Below are 17,107 nucleotides of genomic sequence, written 5' to 3' on the forward strand. Positions count from 1 at the left end.
TGTGAAGTGCACCAGTCCCTCCTGCATCAAAGCACCGCCACAACATGATGCTGCCACCCACGTGCTTCATGGTTGGAATGGTGTTCTTCGGAGTTTTCCTCCAAACATAACGATGGTCATTATGGCCAAACAGTTCTATTTTTGTTTCATCAGACCAGAGGACATTTCTCCAAAAAGTATGATCTTTGTCCCCATGTGCAGTTGCAAACCGTAGTCTGGCTTTTTATGGCGGTTTTGGAGCAGTTGATTAGCGGCCTTTCAGGTTATGTCGATATAGGACTCGTTTTACTGTAGATATAGATACTTTGTACCAGTTTCCTCCAGCATCTTTACAAGGTCCTTTGCTGTTGTTCTGGGATTGATTTGCACTTTTTGCACCAAAGTACGTTCATCTCTAGGAGACAGAACGCATCTCCTTCCTGAGTGGTATGACGGCAGCGTGGGCCCATGGTGTTTATACTTGCGTACTATTGATGGTTCAGATGAACGTGGTACCTTCAGGTGTTTGGAAATTGCTCCCAAGGATGAATCAGACTTGTGGCGGTCTACAATTTTTTTCTGAGGTCTTGGCTGATTTCTTTTGATTTTCCCATGATGTCAAGCAAAGAGGCACTGAGTTTGAAGGTATGCCTTGTTGGTACACAGGTACACCTCCAATTGACTCAAATTATGTCAATTAGCCTATCAGAAGCTTGTAAAGCCATGACATAATTTTCTGGAATTTTCCAAGCTGTTTAAAGGCACAGTCAACTTAGTATATGTAAACTTCTGACCCACTGGAATTGTGATACAGTGAATTATAAGTGAAAGAATCTGTCTGTAAACAATTGTTGGAAAAATTACTTGTGTCATGCACAAAGTAGATGTCCTAACCGACTTGCCAAAGCTATAGTTTGTTAACAAGAAATTTGTGGAGTGGTTGAAAAATGAGTTTTAATGACTCCAACCTAAGTGTATGTAAACTTCCGACTTCAACTGTATATATTTGTAATTGAAACACATCCAACAAACAAAGATTATGCGCACACACACACTCATCCTCGAAGCTATGCCTGTGAAGAGTGAGCGACGACTTTGTTGATGAGCTCATAGCCCCACGGGATTGTGGAAAGCATCTGACCTCATCAATAATGGACGGGTCTGTCAGTGAGTGTGGTGTGTGTGGGTGCGTGCATGCGTGCATCTCCAGAAAGTTGCAGGAAATTAGAATCACTGTTGCGTTCTTTTAATGTCTTATGCAAATTAAGTTTAAAACATTTAATTAACTTTCTACTAAGTTCAATGCATTTTTTAATTCTATATAATTATTGTTGTGCATGCACATGTACGTGTGGGTGTGTGAGTAAGCCTTTACTCAATATAAAATATCAGGGCTGAATCAGGCTGAGACAGAGTAATTACATTTACTTTCTCTACATCGTTCCTGAACACACACACACACTGCTGAGAGGACCAACAGCTGACTTGTTATTCCTGAGAGAGACCTCTTTGTTTTAGAGAAAACATCAACATGAAGGGAGGAGAGATGACAGAGAGAATAGGAGAGAGAGAGCAGAGATGAGGGAGGGAGGATGGAGGGAGCAGAGAAGATGAAGAGAAGGAGGGACATGGAGGGGGGGGGTGATGGAGGAGAGAGGGTGGGGGCGTATCGGTGGAGTGTGGGTGTGCATGAGCCAACCAAAACACAGATGCAACAGTTCTCTCATCTACTGCAAGCTTCACTGCTGAAAATATATGCAGCGTTGGAACACGTTTCTTATGTACGACGCAACGCAAAGTGCTTGGATACAGCCTTTAGCCGTGGTATATTAGTGGTATATTGGCCATATACCACTAACCCCCAAGATGCCTTATTGCTATTATAAACTGGTTACCAATGTAATTAGAGCAAAGAAATGTGTTGTCATACCTGTGGTATACGGTCTGATATACCACGGCTGTCAGCCAATCAGCATTTAGGACTCGAAGCACCCAGTTCAAAATAGAACTGGTATCTTCTATTTCAAAAACCTTCTAGCATTATGAAGATAAACCTTCCTTATGTAGCTTGTGTTTGGTCATACACATACAGGATGCACTACGTGGCAAAAAGTATGTGGACACCCCTTCAAATTGGTGGATTCGGCTATTTCAGCCACACCAGTTGCTGACAGGTGTTTAAAATCGGGCATACAGCCATGCAATCTCCACAGACCAACATTGTCAGTAGAATTACCTTGCTGAAGAGATCAGTGACTTTCAACGTGGAACCGTCATATGATACCACCTTTCCATCAAATTTCTGCCCTGCTTGAGCTGCCCCGGTCAAATGTAAAAGCTGTTGTGCTATTGTTAATTGGAAAGGTCTAGGAGAAACAATGGCTTAGCCACGAAGTGGTAGGCCACACAAGCTCACAGAACGGGACTACCGAGTGCTGAAGCTGCCTCTGGAAGCATCGTCAGTAATATAACTTTTCATCAGTACAATTGTTTATGGGTACTTCAAGGTGAGGGAACTAGGATTGAGGGGTGGTTGTGAGAGTAGAGTAGACAGTCATTTGCTGTAATTCAATAGGACCCTATACAGGCCTCCCAAGTGGTGCAGCGGTCTACAGCACAGCAGCTCTAGAGGCGTCACTACTGACCCTGGTTAGATCCCAGGCTGTGTCGGGAGACCCATGAGGCGCTGCACAATTGGCACAGCATCATCCGGGTTTAGTGGAGGGTTTGGCCGGCTGGGATGTCCTTGTCCCATCGGGCTCTAGCGATTCCTTGTGGTGGGCCGGGCGCACTGTACGGGATCAAACTGTACGGTGTTTCCTCTGATACATTGGTGCGGCAGGCTTCCGGGTTAAGCAAACAGTGTGTCAAGAAGCAGTGCGGCTTGGCGGGGTCATGTTTCGGAGGACGAATGGCTCTCGACCTTCACCTCTCCTGGGTCCATACGGGAGTTGCAGCGATGGGACAAGACTGTAACTACCAATTCGATAATCACAAAAAGGGGTAAAAAATACAAAAAAATGTAATAATAAAAAAAACACGACCCTATACATTTTAAAACAGAAATGTTCGATATTGGACTATGGACATTGAATATTGTAATCACCAATTTTTTTGAAGATGGAGGTGGCTATTCAGAAGCACCAGCTGTCCAACTGACTGATTATATAGCTCCGAGATAGGAGTATATATTGTAGGTGCAGAATAGCGTCCACACCATAACATATTACACCTGCGCTGGGTGTCTCTTTCAGGTACCATTAAAGCTACAGTCTGGGATTTGCACAGCTGTTCAGTGGTCATTCAAGCGCAGAGCGCAGCAGGTGTTTATTGCAAAGGACCACAGGAGGAGGCAGGTAGCTGGGTCCAGGGGCAGGCAGAAGGTCATACACAGGGGGTCCAAAAGGGCAACAGTACAGGCAGGGAAACGGCTAGTAACGTAATCCGGGAGATCAGGCAATAGGTAGATAACAGGAAATCTGATAGGCTAAAGTACAGGCAGGGAATAGGCAAAAGGCGTCGTTAGTGAGGCAGGCAAAAACTATCACACAAAAGAGGCGTAAATCACGGGACAAACAGCGCTCTGAAAGACGTGTGTCACACAACAAACAATACCTCACAGTGATGGGGTGCAAAGAACTGAACTAAATAGTGTGTGATAATGACATACAGGTGTTTGAACAGGTGATTAGAATTCAGGTGATTGGGATCTGTAGAGTGAGCTGAGTTCAGGGGATCTAGGTGTTTGAGAGTGTGAGTTGGAAGCAGACGTTACACTAACACCTGTTTTTATCATAACCCAGAATATAAGGTTTTATAACTTCATTGTAACAAACAACAATAATTAAATGAACATTGTATAGCTTCAAAATATGGTTACATCTCTTGGATATAGTTGATTCTCAGTCCTTGCATCTGGAGCACTTTCTATGAATTTCCCTATCCCTCAACTGTATACCAAAACAAGTGTTGGGTACCACGTTTTGTTATTTTTCAAAACAACACTGAGGCATACATATATACAGACTTCCCTTTAGGTTTACAGTCAACGCCTGTCAACTGCACTTCCAGGTAATTGCAAACCCAAACGTTATACAGTACTATCACAATTGTGGATATGTGGTAGTAGAGTAGGGGCCTGAGGGCACACACTTAAAACCTGTTGGGGATAGGGGGCAGTATTTGCACGGCCGGATAAAAAAACGTACCCGATTTAATCTGGTTACTACTCCTGCCCAGTAACTAGAATATGCATATAATTGTTTGATTTGGATAGAAAACACCCTAAAGTTTCTAAAACGGTTTGAATGGTGTCTGTGAGTATAACAGAACTCATATGGCAGTCAAAACCCTGAGACAAATCCTGACAGGAAACTGAAATCTGATGTGTGGATATCACTTCAAACATTTGCCATTGAAACACACAGGGGCTTGTGAATAATTTAGCACTTCCTATGGCTTCCACTAGATGTCCCCAGTCCTTACAAAGTGGTTTGAGTCTCCTATTATCAAAATTGACTGAAAGAGAGGATGTTTATCTTGGTCACAGGGGATGGGCCATTACCGTTGTGACGTCGGCGCCCATGGCTACTCTCCCTTTTCGAAACGTTTTGAAAGACGATGCAACCGTCCCAATGGAATATTATTGAAGCCCTGGTTGAAAAAGCCCCTAAAGATTTATGTTATACAACGTTTGACATGTTTGAACGAACTAAATATTTTTTTTTTGCTCATTCCTGACGACAAGTCAGACGCACACGGTACATTTTCACTAGCCTTCGGAGCGCGCTAACACTATTGGGACATAAATTATTAACTTTTTTGAACAAAACTACATTTGTTATGGACCTGGGATGCCTAGAAGTGCCTTCTGATAAAGATAATCAAAGGTAAGGGATTATTTACAATAGTATTTTTGATGGTTGATCGTTCCAAGATGGCTCCAACATTTATAGCCTTGACTTTTTTTCTGGGCATACCACGTCGTTTATTGCAAAGTGTGATTTCCCAGTAAAATTATTTTTAAATCTGGCAAAGAGATGGCATTCAAGACATGTTAATCTATAAGTCTTTGAATGACAATATTACATTTTAACAATGTTTTCGAATAGTAATTTTGTAAATTGTAGCGCTGATTCATCGGAAGCATTTGAGGGAAAAGATTTTCTCAACGTCATGCGCCGATGTAAAATGCTGTTTTTATATATAAATATGAACTTTATCGAACAAAAAATGCATGTGTTGTGTAACATGATGTCCTAGGAGTGTCATCTGATGAAGATTGTCAAAGGTTAGTGCTGCATTTAGCTGTGTTTTGGGTATTTGTGATGCATGCTAGTTGCTTTGAAAATGGCTGTGTGATTATTTCTGGCTGGGTACTCTGCTGACACGATCTAATGTTTTGCTTTTGCTGTAAAGCCTTTTTGAAATCGGACAACGTGGTTCGATTCAGGAGAGGTGTATCTATAAAACGGTGTAAAATAGTCATATGTTTGAGAAATTGAAGTTATAGCATTTATGAGGTTTTGCATTTAGCGCGACGCGATTCCACTGGCTGTTGATTAGGGTGGGACGCAAGTGTCCCACTGGCCCAGACAGGTTAATACAGTGCCTTGCAAAATATTCCAAATTGGTGAAGTGAAAAACTTGCAAAACAGCATATCAATGAATAAGTTTGATCCCGTACCAGGGTCAGGCCTTGCACTAGCCTTGGCTTGTGTGAGCCGGAACGGCTCATAGGAGCAGGAGCCTATCTCCTGTTTCTGTAGAGTGATGTAGCTTGGTTTACAAGTACACCCCCTGGACAGGATGCTAGCATATTGCAGGGCCTTACCCCCAATATAGCTCCTTAAAGCTGAGTGCCATGCAGAGATGCACTGGGTCCCATTTTTACAGTCTTTGGTATAATATGGCCGGGGATCAAACTCCCAATCTTCCAATCTCAGGGCGGACATTCAAACCACAAGACCACTGAGTTGGTCAATATATAAATTCATATATTTTTTTTTTATATCCCTTGCACTTCTAGAGGCCTTAAAGGCCCAATGCAGACGTTTTTCTATCAATATATAATCCTTTCTGGGTAACAATTAAGTACCTTACTGTAATAGATTCCCCCCCCAAAAAAAGAAATTCAAGCAAGAATTTTCCTAGGACCTTCTGGGAGTGATCTGAGTGGGACGTGAAAACTGAAAACTTGCTGTTATTGGCAGAGAGGTTTGGAACTCTGTTTTTGGTCTATAAACCAATGTACAGCATGGTGATGTCACCATGGTAAGCTGAAACTCCTGCCCATGCAAACCTGCTGATTAGAACGTTCGGTGTAGAGTGCAACTAATATCAATCAGCAACTATCAGGAAATAACACTGATAACATGTTTACACTTTTTACAGTGTTAGTTTCATCAGCTGTTGTACAATATGATACAAAACACATCAAAAACAGAATTTTGACTGCATTGGGATTTTAGCAAAGGCTTCCAAACTGGCAGTGACTAAACGGCAACATACAAAAAGGACATGGCAAAATGCTCAACCATGACTTGCTGCCACTCCAATCTGTCCCCTATACATTTTAAATTGATGAGGCACTCCTATCAGTTAAATTGATACTGCAATCTGACTAACAGATGCAACAAATATAGCCTTTTTCAAGGCACGTCTCAAAATATGTAAATGAGCCAGAAACAATAATATCAAACAAAAGTATTGTATTCTGTGGGGTGGAATTACAATATCATTAAAAATAAAATTATTTCCTTGTCCACAACATTTTCCCACAATGCACAATACTTTACAGTATGGTTTGTGTGTGTGTGTGTGTGTGTGTGTACTTTCAGTTATTTCCAGCACCTCAGAGAAAGAGTAATGTTGAGCTCTACAAGTAGTGGCATTCATGTCCATCAATCCATTTATGTAGATACAGTCAGTAAACAAACTGCTGCTATGAATAGTCTCTCTGCCTTGATCTCTCCATTTGGCTATTCCCGCTCTATTTTTCTCTCCCTGATATAAGTGGCTCATCGTCGGCAGTGACAGTGTACAAGCTGATGTCAGATCAGCCTCTAATTGGCCAACTCAATCCCCAATCCCCCCTATTTTCTCCTTCCTCTATCCCTCTCTCTACCTTCTCATCTTGTTCCATTTCCTCTGTCTCTCTCTCTCAATCTTTATCTCCCTTTGTGTGTCTCTGCTTGTATCTTCCGTTGCCTTTCTCTCTCTCTGGACTGACTGACGTATCGTCCAATCCCTGCAGGGCTGTGTGAGGCGGGGCCACAATAGTGTGGTGGGGAAGGCGGAGCTGGGTGCTGTCGGCCAGCTCCAGGCCGAGATGCTCCATTTGGATCTGATTGACGGGGATGATGGTTACCGCGACGACAAGGAGTCATCTAAGCCATCTTCCACAGCACCCTTGCCAGTAACCGAGGACCCCACTCTAGAAACCATGGATATATACCGCCCTAAGAGACCCACAACCCTTAACCTTTTCCCCATGGTGCCACACACTCAGGTGAGTCCAAATGAACCCTCCGTTATCCCTTCACTACTCTTCCCATCCTTTCGCTGGCTGACTGCACTCACTGTCCCCTTTTATTTACTAGTTTTTAACCTCTGTTAATCACAGCTGAGTGAATACTGATAGCTGGAAGGATGGAGGGGTGGAAGAATGAAATTATAGATTTATATGTATGAGAATGTGAGGATAAAGCTGAAATTCTTTACTGTATCTAGTCTATATGTGTGTATAAAATCAGCGGGGAAAACCTGTGGTGATATCACCCCCCTAGACACCATGTCTGTTTTTCTCTGTGAGTGTGTTGTGCTGGTCGAAACAATGGCTGGGATTGTCAGGAGAGAGAGTGTGTTTTTTTGGTACCCATCTCCTTTTGTGTGTGACAACTGTGTATGTGTGTGACTGAGGCTTGTGACTGTGCATCAGTGGTGGTCGGTGCCATTTAATGTCATTCATATTCCATTCCCCCAGCTCAATGTAACATCGATAGGTTTGGCTACTACATTATACAACATTTTTCCCTATAATCTAGCACAGTGGTTCCCAACCTTTTTTGGGTACTGATGTGATTACTAGATTAGGTGTAAATTGGACAAAAATTAGGTTTAAAATTAATATTATTTGTCTGTTATTTAACTGCAAAACAATTCTAATGTATTACTATAATAACACTCATGTACACTTAACATGCAAGCAGTAAAATTAGATAAAAAAACTGATAAAAATACACCTAATGGAACAGCGGGTACTGTGAAGCAACAAACATAGGCAAAGACACAATAACATATGCACTATACACACACGTTAACACAGATTTTGTGTTGTGGATATGTGGTAGTAGAGTAGGGGCCTGAGGGCACACACTTAATACAGTGCCTTGCAAAAGTGTTCATCCCCTTGGCGTTTTTCATATTTTGTTGCATTACAACCTGTAATTTAAATTGATTTTTATTTGGATTTAATGTAATGGATATACACAAAATATTCAAAACTGGTGAAGTGAAAAACTTGTTTAAAAAATGTCTAAACAATTTAAAACAGAAAAGTGGTGCGTGCATATGTATTCACCCCTTAGCTATGACGCCCCTAAATAAGATCTGGTGCAACCAATTACCTTCAGAAGTCACATAATTAGTTAAATAAAGTCCACCTGTGTGCAATCTAAGTGTCACATGATTTCAGTATATAAACACACCTGTTCTGAAAGGCCCCAGAGTCTGCAACATCACTAAGCAAGGGGCACCACTAAGCAAGCAGCACCATGAAGACCAAGGAGCTCTCCAAACAGGTCAGGGACAAAGTTGTGGAGAAGTACAGATCAGGGTTGGGTTATAAAAAAGATCAGAAACTTTTAACATCCCACAGAGCACCATTAAATCCATTATTAAAAAATGGAAAGAATATGGCACCACAACAAACCTGCCAAGAGAAACCACTAAAACCCACAGACCAGGCAAGGACGGCTTTAATCAGAGAGGCAACAAAGAGACCAAAGATAACCCTGAAGGAGCTGCAAAGCTCCACAGCGGAGATTGGCCTATCTGTCCATAGGACCACTTTAAGCCATACACTCCAAAGCTGGGCTTTACAGAAGAGTGGCCAGAAAAAAGCAATTGCCTAAAAAAATTAATTAGCAAACACGTTTGGTGTTCGCCAAAAGGCAGGTGGAAGACTCCCCAAACATATGGAAGAAGGTACTCTGTTCAGATGAGACTACAATTGAGCTTTTTGGCCATCAAGGAAAATGCTATGTCTGGCGCAAACCCAACACCTCCCATCACCCCAAGAACACCATCCTCACAGTGAAGCATGGTGGTGGCAGCATCATGCTGTGGGGGATGTTTTTCATCGGCAGGGGCTGGGAAACTGGTCAGAATTGAAGGAATTATAGATGCCGCTAAATACAGGGAACTTCTTGAGGGAAACCTGTTTCAGTCTTCCAGAGATTTGAGACTGGGACGGAGATTCACCTTCCAGCAGGACAATGACCCTAAGCATACTGTTAAAGCAACACTTGAGTGGCTTAAGGGGAAACATTTAAATGTCTTGGAATGGCCTAGTCAAAGCCCAGACCTCAATCCAATTGAGAATCTGTGGTATGACATAAAGATTGCTGTACACCAGCGGAACCCATCCAACTTGAAAGAGCTGGAGCAGTTTTGCCTTGAAGAATGGGCAAAACTCCCAGTGGCTAGATGGGCCAAGCTTATAGAGACACACCCCAAGATACTTGCAGCTGTAATTGCTGCAAAAGGTGGCTCTACAAAGTATTGACTTTGTTGGGGTGTCATAAGCGTCGTTGTAGGTGGACCAAAACGCAGCGGGTATATTTATCATCTTCTTTATTATTGAAGGTAAACACACTTAAACAAAATAACGACGATAACAGTCCAGTAAGGTGCACAGACTTAACCGGAAACAACCACCCACAAACACAAGTGAAAATGAACACACTAAATATGGCCTCCAATTAGAGACAACAACCACCAGCTGCCTCTAATTGGAGTTCATTGAAAAAACACAACATAGAACAAATATAGAACATACATCAAAACCCCGAAACACACAAAACAAACACCCCCTGCCACGCCCTGACCAAACTACAATAACAAATAACCCCTTTTACTGGTCAGGACGTGACATGGGGTGAATAGTTATGCACGATCAAGTTCTGTTTTTTTTTGTCTTATTTCGTTTGTTTCACAATAAAAAATATTTTGCATCTTCAAAGTGGTAGGCATGTGGTGTAAATCAAATGATACAACCCCCCAAAATCTAATTTAATTCCAGGGTTGTAAGTCAACAAAATAGGAAAAATGCCAAGGGGGGTGAGTACTTTCACAAGCCACTGTATGTTGTGAAATCTGTAATATTGTAATGTTAAAAAAAATGTATAACTGCCTTCATTTTTCTGGACCCCAGGAAGAGTAGTTGCTGCCTGGGCAGCAGCTAATGGGGATCTATAATAAATACAAATACAAACATCAGTTTAATCTTTCTTATAGGATTTGTTCACATCTTCAGTGTCCAGCCAAATTATACAAAAACAAAGATCGAATGTTGTCAACATTCTCCGACTACACCCATATTTCTAGGCTTGTGTACGACACATGAGGACTCACCAATCAATCAGAATCTTGACCATGTCTCTCACTCATAAGATTTGTCAGTCTTTGGGGGCAGGGTGGCAACAGCAGTGACATAACGACATAAGGCGAGACCCAGATGCAGACACGGGAGGCAGATGGTTTGAGCTCTGATATTTATTATAGTCCAAGGGGTAGGCAAAAGGCAGATCGGGGACAGGCAAGAGTTCATAACCAGGTCAGGGTCCAAAACTGTACAGGGAGGCAGGCAGGCTCGAGGTCAGGGGCAGGCAGAATGGTCAGGCAGGCGGGCTCAGAGTCAGGACAGGCAAGGGTCAGAACCAGGAGGACGAGAAAAACTGGGGGAAAACAGGAGCTAGGAGATAACTGCTGGTTGACTTGGCAAACAAGACAAACTGGCACAGACAGACAGAAAACACAGGTATAAATACACAGGGGATAATGGGAAAGATGGGCGACACCTCGAGGGGGGTGGAGACAATTACAAGGACAGGTGAATCAGATCAGGGTGTGACAAGTGATGACAAGGTGACAAGTTCCTGTGCTTGGTCTTGATTAGGGTGATGAATGAAAATGTCACTTCACATAAGTATGTGCAGTGCATTTGGAAAGTATTCAGACCCCTTGACATTTTCCAGATTTTGTTACATTACAGACTTATTCTAATATGGATTAAATTGCTTTTTTCCCTCATCAATCTACACACAATATCCCTTAATGACACAGCAAAAACAGATTTTTAGAAATGTTTGCAAATGTATAAAAAAAGAAAACAGAAATATTACATTTACATAAGTACTCAGACCCTTTACTCAGTACTTTGTTGAAGCACCTTTGGCAGTGATTACAGACTTCTTGGGTATGACGCTACAAGCTTGCACACTTGTATTTGGGGAGTCCTCTTAAGCTCTGTCAGGTTGGATGGGGAGCGTCAATGCACAGCTATTTTCAGGTCTCTCCAGAGATGTTCGATCGGGTTCAAGTCCGTGCTCTGGCTGGGCCACTCAAGGACATTCAGAGACTTGTCCAGAAGCCACTCCTGCATTGTTTTGGCTGTGCTTAGGGTCTTTGTCCTGTTGGAAGGTGAACATTTGCCCCAGTCTGAGGACCTGATCGCTAGTTAAATAAAGGTTTAATTAAAATAGAAAATAGAAAAATCACTCTGGAGCAGGTTTTCATCAATGATTTCTTTGTTCTTTGCTCTGTTCATCTTTCTCTCAATCTTGGCTAGTCTCCCAGTCCCCGCCGCTGAAAAACATCCCCACAGCATGATTCTGCCACCACCATGCTTCACCTTAGGAATGGTGCCAGGTCTTCTCCAGAAGTGACACTTGGCATTTAGGCCAAGAGAGTAAGAGTTCAATCTTGGTTTCTTCAGACCAGAGAATCTTGTTCCTCATGGTCTGCGAGTCCTTTAGGTGCATTTTGTCATACTCCAAGAGGGCTAGCGTTTCACACCAGTGACTTCAATAAATGTTTCCTTACCTATTAAGATTGCAATAACTTTAATATTAATTAATATTAATATTACAATTTTTCCCAATATTTTTTTCTCCACATTTTGGAAAATCCACCCATGTACCCCTGGGGACTTCCCACGTACCCCTAGGGAATACGTCTACCCTCAGTTGGGAAACACTGACCTAGCCTATGAATGAAAGTTTACAATGTAGGTGCACAGATCGAGAGAACATTTTTAGTAATCTAGGTGACAAACAGCGACACATTCAACACCGCCTTGCCTGCATTTAGTTGATCTAGGGTGTAATCATTAGTCCAACAGCTGCAAACGAGAGTTTCTATTGGACAAATCCAGATATGTTTATCCCCATTTCGTTCCGTTTAAGAAACGTTTTTCAACAGAATCGGTGGAATGAATTCAACCCCAGATCAAACACAAACACAGTTCACTTTCATAGCAGCCACATAGCACAAACAGCATGATCACTTTGCTCGTTGTATAATTCCTTCTTGCATCTACGCACTCTTCTCCACCTTTTCCCTTCGCTTGTGGACTTCAGTGCATAACACATCAACTGTCTGTGACCAGGCGAAAATACCTTTCCAAGCCAAACCTTCATATTATAACTTCTAACCTCTAAATACAGCCTACATCATTGTCACCATATTAGCAAGCATCATAGTCAACATTAGTTATTAAAACGAATGCGTTAGTAAACCCGCTACAATCATGTACAGTATACAGTCAGCAAGTTACGTGTTCCAGTTCCCGCCAATATCCAGCAACATCGCACAGCTATTGAAGAGGAGTGGGACAATATTCCACAGGTCGCAATCAACAGCCTGATCAACTCTATGTGAAATACATGTGTAGCGCTGCATGATGCAAATTGTGGTCACACCAGATACTGACTGGTTTTCTGATCCACGTCCCTAACTTTTATTCAGGTATCTGTGACCAAAATATGCATATCTGTATTCCCATTCATGTGAAATCCATAAATTACGACCTAATGAATTTATTTAAATTTACTGATTTACTGATATGAACTCAATGAAATCTTTTAAATTGTGCATTTATATTTTTGTTCAGTGTAGATTCGTTCTCTGATCCTTTGATTGGACAACATGTCAGTTCATGCTGCAAAAGCTCTGAAGTTGTCATAATTACTGTGTAAGTCTATGGAAGGGGGTGAGAACCATGAGTTTCCTTCCTATGTTTTGTATTGAAGCCAATGCACCCAGAGGAGGACGGAAACTAGCTGTCCTCCGGCTACACCATGATGCTACCCTACAGAGTTCTGTTGAGGTTATTGTAGACCTTCATTGCAAAACAGTGTGTTTTAACCAATTGCATATTTACGTGAATATATTTTGGATAGTTTTATCTAAAAATTATAACTTTTCAACGTTTCACTATTTTTATTTTTATGAAATTCAGTGAGGATGGTCCTCCCCTTTCTCCTCTGAGGAACCTCCACTGATGGGAATGTGTTTTTTTCATTAGTAGCAGAAATAAGAGCTAGGTTAAACAGTTATGGTGGTCACAGAAGGAGTGACACACATACACCGACACTCTCGCAGAAGCTATCAGAAGGAGCATTCACTGTGTGTGCTTGATTTATTTTCCCACTCTGATGGGAGGGAAGTGAGGGAAAGTGTGTGTGTGTGCGTACATGTGTGTATGTGTGTGTGTGTGTGTGTGTGTGCATGTGCAACTGTGCATGTAGCTGTCATAAGAAGGAGGCATGAAGGAAATAATTGACCCTCAGAGCTCTCTTGTTGCACAATCCTTTGAAGGCTGATTTACAAGGCATTTGAGGGGGGACACACAAATAATTAACATGTACCCATTAACTATTTACATGAAAATGTAGTTTAAAGTTTGTTGAAGAAAGGCTTAGTACTACATTACATGTAAACAATCAAATTTAAAGCACATTATAAAATGTAAAGTACACAATACAACTATAAAATGTACAATCAAACATACTATATCTGATTGTAACATGTGTACATACAATTCAGGGATGGCCACAATTGCTCTTGAAGAGCTACAGGGTTCTGCAGGCTTTCCTGTTCATGCCTAGTTCTACCACACTTGATTCTACTATTCAATGTCTCAATGAACAGCTGAAGTCTTGATGAACAGCTGAGTAGTAGAATCAGGTGTGGTAGCATGCATAACTCTGGCTCATCAATAGCAATTTTGGTAACTGCTGATACAAATACTGTGACAAATGAGAAACTGCAGAGAAACACCTGCTAAAATACAATACAGAGTCATTAGACAAGTACAAAATACTTTTAAGAATACATATTTACAAACCTGACATTGGATAGGTACTCTAAATCCTACAAATACTCTTAGCAATTCTGTACACAGCTTTTCAACTCCCGCAAAAGACCACACATTCATTCCCACATGTATAAATGGCAGTATATGGTAAATATGAAAACAGATGGGAGCAGAGTTTGAGAGTTTGGCCCTGTTTCCCAAGGGCATCTTAAGGCTAACTTCATCCTTATAACCTTCGTAGGAGCATCTTTAAATCTCTGAGCTGTTTCCCAAAACCATTATTATTAAAGTTGCACTTGAAAATGCTCGTAATCTAACAGCTGCCTAAGACCACTTATAGAACAGCTAAGTGCGTCGTTAGATGTTTTTTTGCCCTCCCACGTCACTTTATACACAGAAGATCTCCGCTAAACAAAGATTCACATGGGTTATCCTTCTCTCAGTGATCTCAATAACTTCAGAATAAAGTTGACTACAAACACAAAGTTGCCAATGTTTTTGCAATTGATACAAACAAGCAACACATAGAAATATGCTTAAAACGAAAGCCGAGATGACAGCATTAAAATATAAACAGTAAGCTTTAGGCCTATTTCAATATGATTGAAATACAGTGCCTTCAGAAAGTATTCAGACCCCTTGACTTTTCCCAAATTTTGTTACTTAACATCCCTATTCTAAAATGGATTAAATAAAACAATTTCCTCAGCAATCGACACACAATAACCCAGAATGACAAATCGAAAACAGAAATAGCTTATTTACATAAGTAGTCAGACCCTTTGCAATGAGACTCGAAATTGAGCTCAGGTGCATCCTGTTTCCATTGATCATCCTTAAGATGTTTGTACAACTTGATTGGAGTCCACCTGTGGTAAATTAAATTGATTGGACATGATTATATAGACAGGCACACACCTGTCTATATAAGGTTCCACAGTTGACAGTGCATGTCAGAGCAAAAACCAAGCCATAAGGTTGAAGAAATTGTCCGTAGAGCTCCGAGACAGGATTGTGTCGAGGCACAGATCTGGGGAAGGGCATCAAAACATTTCTGCAGCATTGAAGGTCACAAGAACACAGTGGCCTCCATCATTCTTAAATGGAAGAAGTTTGGAACCACTGGGACCCTTCCTAAAGCTGGCTGCCTGGCCAACTGAACAATTGGGGGAGAAGGACCTTGGTCAGGGAGGGGTATTAGGTTTTGTCGTGACTTCTTCATGACTGTCTTGGTGTGCTTGGATCATGTTAGTTTGTTGGTGATGTGGACGCCAAGTAACTTGAAGCTCTCAACCTGCCACACTACAGTCCCATCAATGAGAATGGGGGCGTGCTCGGTCCGCCTTTTCCTGTAGTCCACAATCATGTCTTTTGTCTTGATCACATTGAGGGAGATGTTGTTGTCCTTGAACCACACGGTTAGGTCTCTGACCTCCTCCCTATAGGCTGTCTCATTGTTGTCGATGATCAGTCCTACCACTGTTGTGTCGTCGACAAACTTAATGATGGTGTTGGAGTCATGCCTGGCCATACAATCATGAGTGATAACAGGGAGTACATTACATTTTAGTCATTTAGCAGACGCTCTTATCCAGAGCGACTTACAGTAGTGAATGCATACATTTCAATTCATACAATTATTATTTTTTTGTACTGGCCCCCCGTGGGAATCGAACCCACAACCCTGGCGTTGCAAACACCATGCTCTACCAACTGAGCCACAGGGAGGCCGAGTACAGGAAGGGACTGAGCACGCACCACTGAGTGACACCCGCGTTGCAGATCAGCGTGGTGGATGTGTTGTTTTCTATCCTTACCACCTGGAGGTGGCTCGTCAGGAAGTCCAAGATCCAGTTGCAGAGGGAGGTGTTTAGACCCAGGGTCCTTAGCTTAGTAATGAGCTTTGAGGGCGCTATGGTGTTGAACGCTGAGCTGTAGTCTATGAATAGCATTCTAACACAGGTGTTCCTTTGATCCAGGTGTGAAAGGGCAGTGTGGAGTGCAATAGAGATTGTATCGTCTGTGGATCTGTTGGGGCTGTATGCAAATTGGAGTGGGTCTAGGGTTTCTGGGATAATGGTGTTGATGTGAGCCATGGCCAGCATTTCAAAGCACTTCATGGCTACAGATGTGAGTGCTACGGGTCGGTAGTCATTTAGGCAGGTTACCTTAGTGTTCTTGGGCACAGGGACTTTGGTGGTCTGCTTGAAACATGTTGGTATTACAGACTCAGATAGGGAGAGGTTGAAAAAGTCAGTGAAGATACTTGCCAGTTGGTCAGTGAGTGCTCGGAGTACACATCCTGGTAATCCATCTGGCCCTGCGGCCTAGTGAATGTTGACCTGTTTAAATGTCTTACTCACATCGGCTGCGGAGAGCATGATCCCACAGTTGTCCAGAACAGCTGATGCTCTCGTGTATGATTCAGTGTTGTTTGCCTCAAAGTGAGCATAGAAGTAATTTAGCTCGTCTGGTAGGCTCGTGTCACTGGGCAGCTCTCGGCTGTGCTACTGTTTGTAGTCTGTAATAGTTTGCAAGCCCTGCCACATCCGATGAGCGTCAGAGCCGGTGTCGTATGATTTGATATTAGTCCTGTATTGACGCTTTGCCTGTTTGATGGTTTGTGGGAAGGCATAGCAGGATTTCTTATAAGCTTCCGGGTTAGAGTCCCGCTCCAAGAAAGCAGCAGCTCTACCCTTTAGCTCAGTGTGGATGTTGCCTGTAATCCTTGGCTTCTGGTTGGGGTAT

The 17,107-nt window shown here is 42.2% G+C and overlaps 1 protein-coding gene and 1 non-coding gene across 2 annotated transcripts in view; one reads left to right on the top strand and one right to left on the bottom strand.

Annotated features, from left to right (window-relative positions):
• LOC106561900 (C-Jun-amino-terminal kinase-interacting protein 1) overlaps positions 1-17,107 on the top strand; it is a 138,107-nt gene that overhangs the window by 41,077 nt on the left and 79,923 nt on the right. The window contains exon 3 of the mRNA XM_082957616.1: positions 7,235-7,489. Within this exon, the coding sequence (XP_082813742.1) occupies positions 7,235-7,489 (255 nt within the window). The remainder of the gene's footprint in view (positions 1-7,234; positions 7,490-17,107) is intronic.
• Positions 16,015-16,089, bottom strand: trnaa-ugc (transfer RNA alanine (anticodon UGC)). The gene has a single exon. It is a non-coding gene; the product is annotated as a tRNA-Ala (tRNA).

This window comes from Salmo salar, chromosome 11 (assembly GCF_965601325.2).
Source record: "Salmo salar chromosome 11, fSalSal1, whole genome shotgun sequence".
Lineage (NCBI taxonomy): Eukaryota > Metazoa > Chordata > Actinopteri > Salmoniformes > Salmonidae > Salmo > Salmo salar.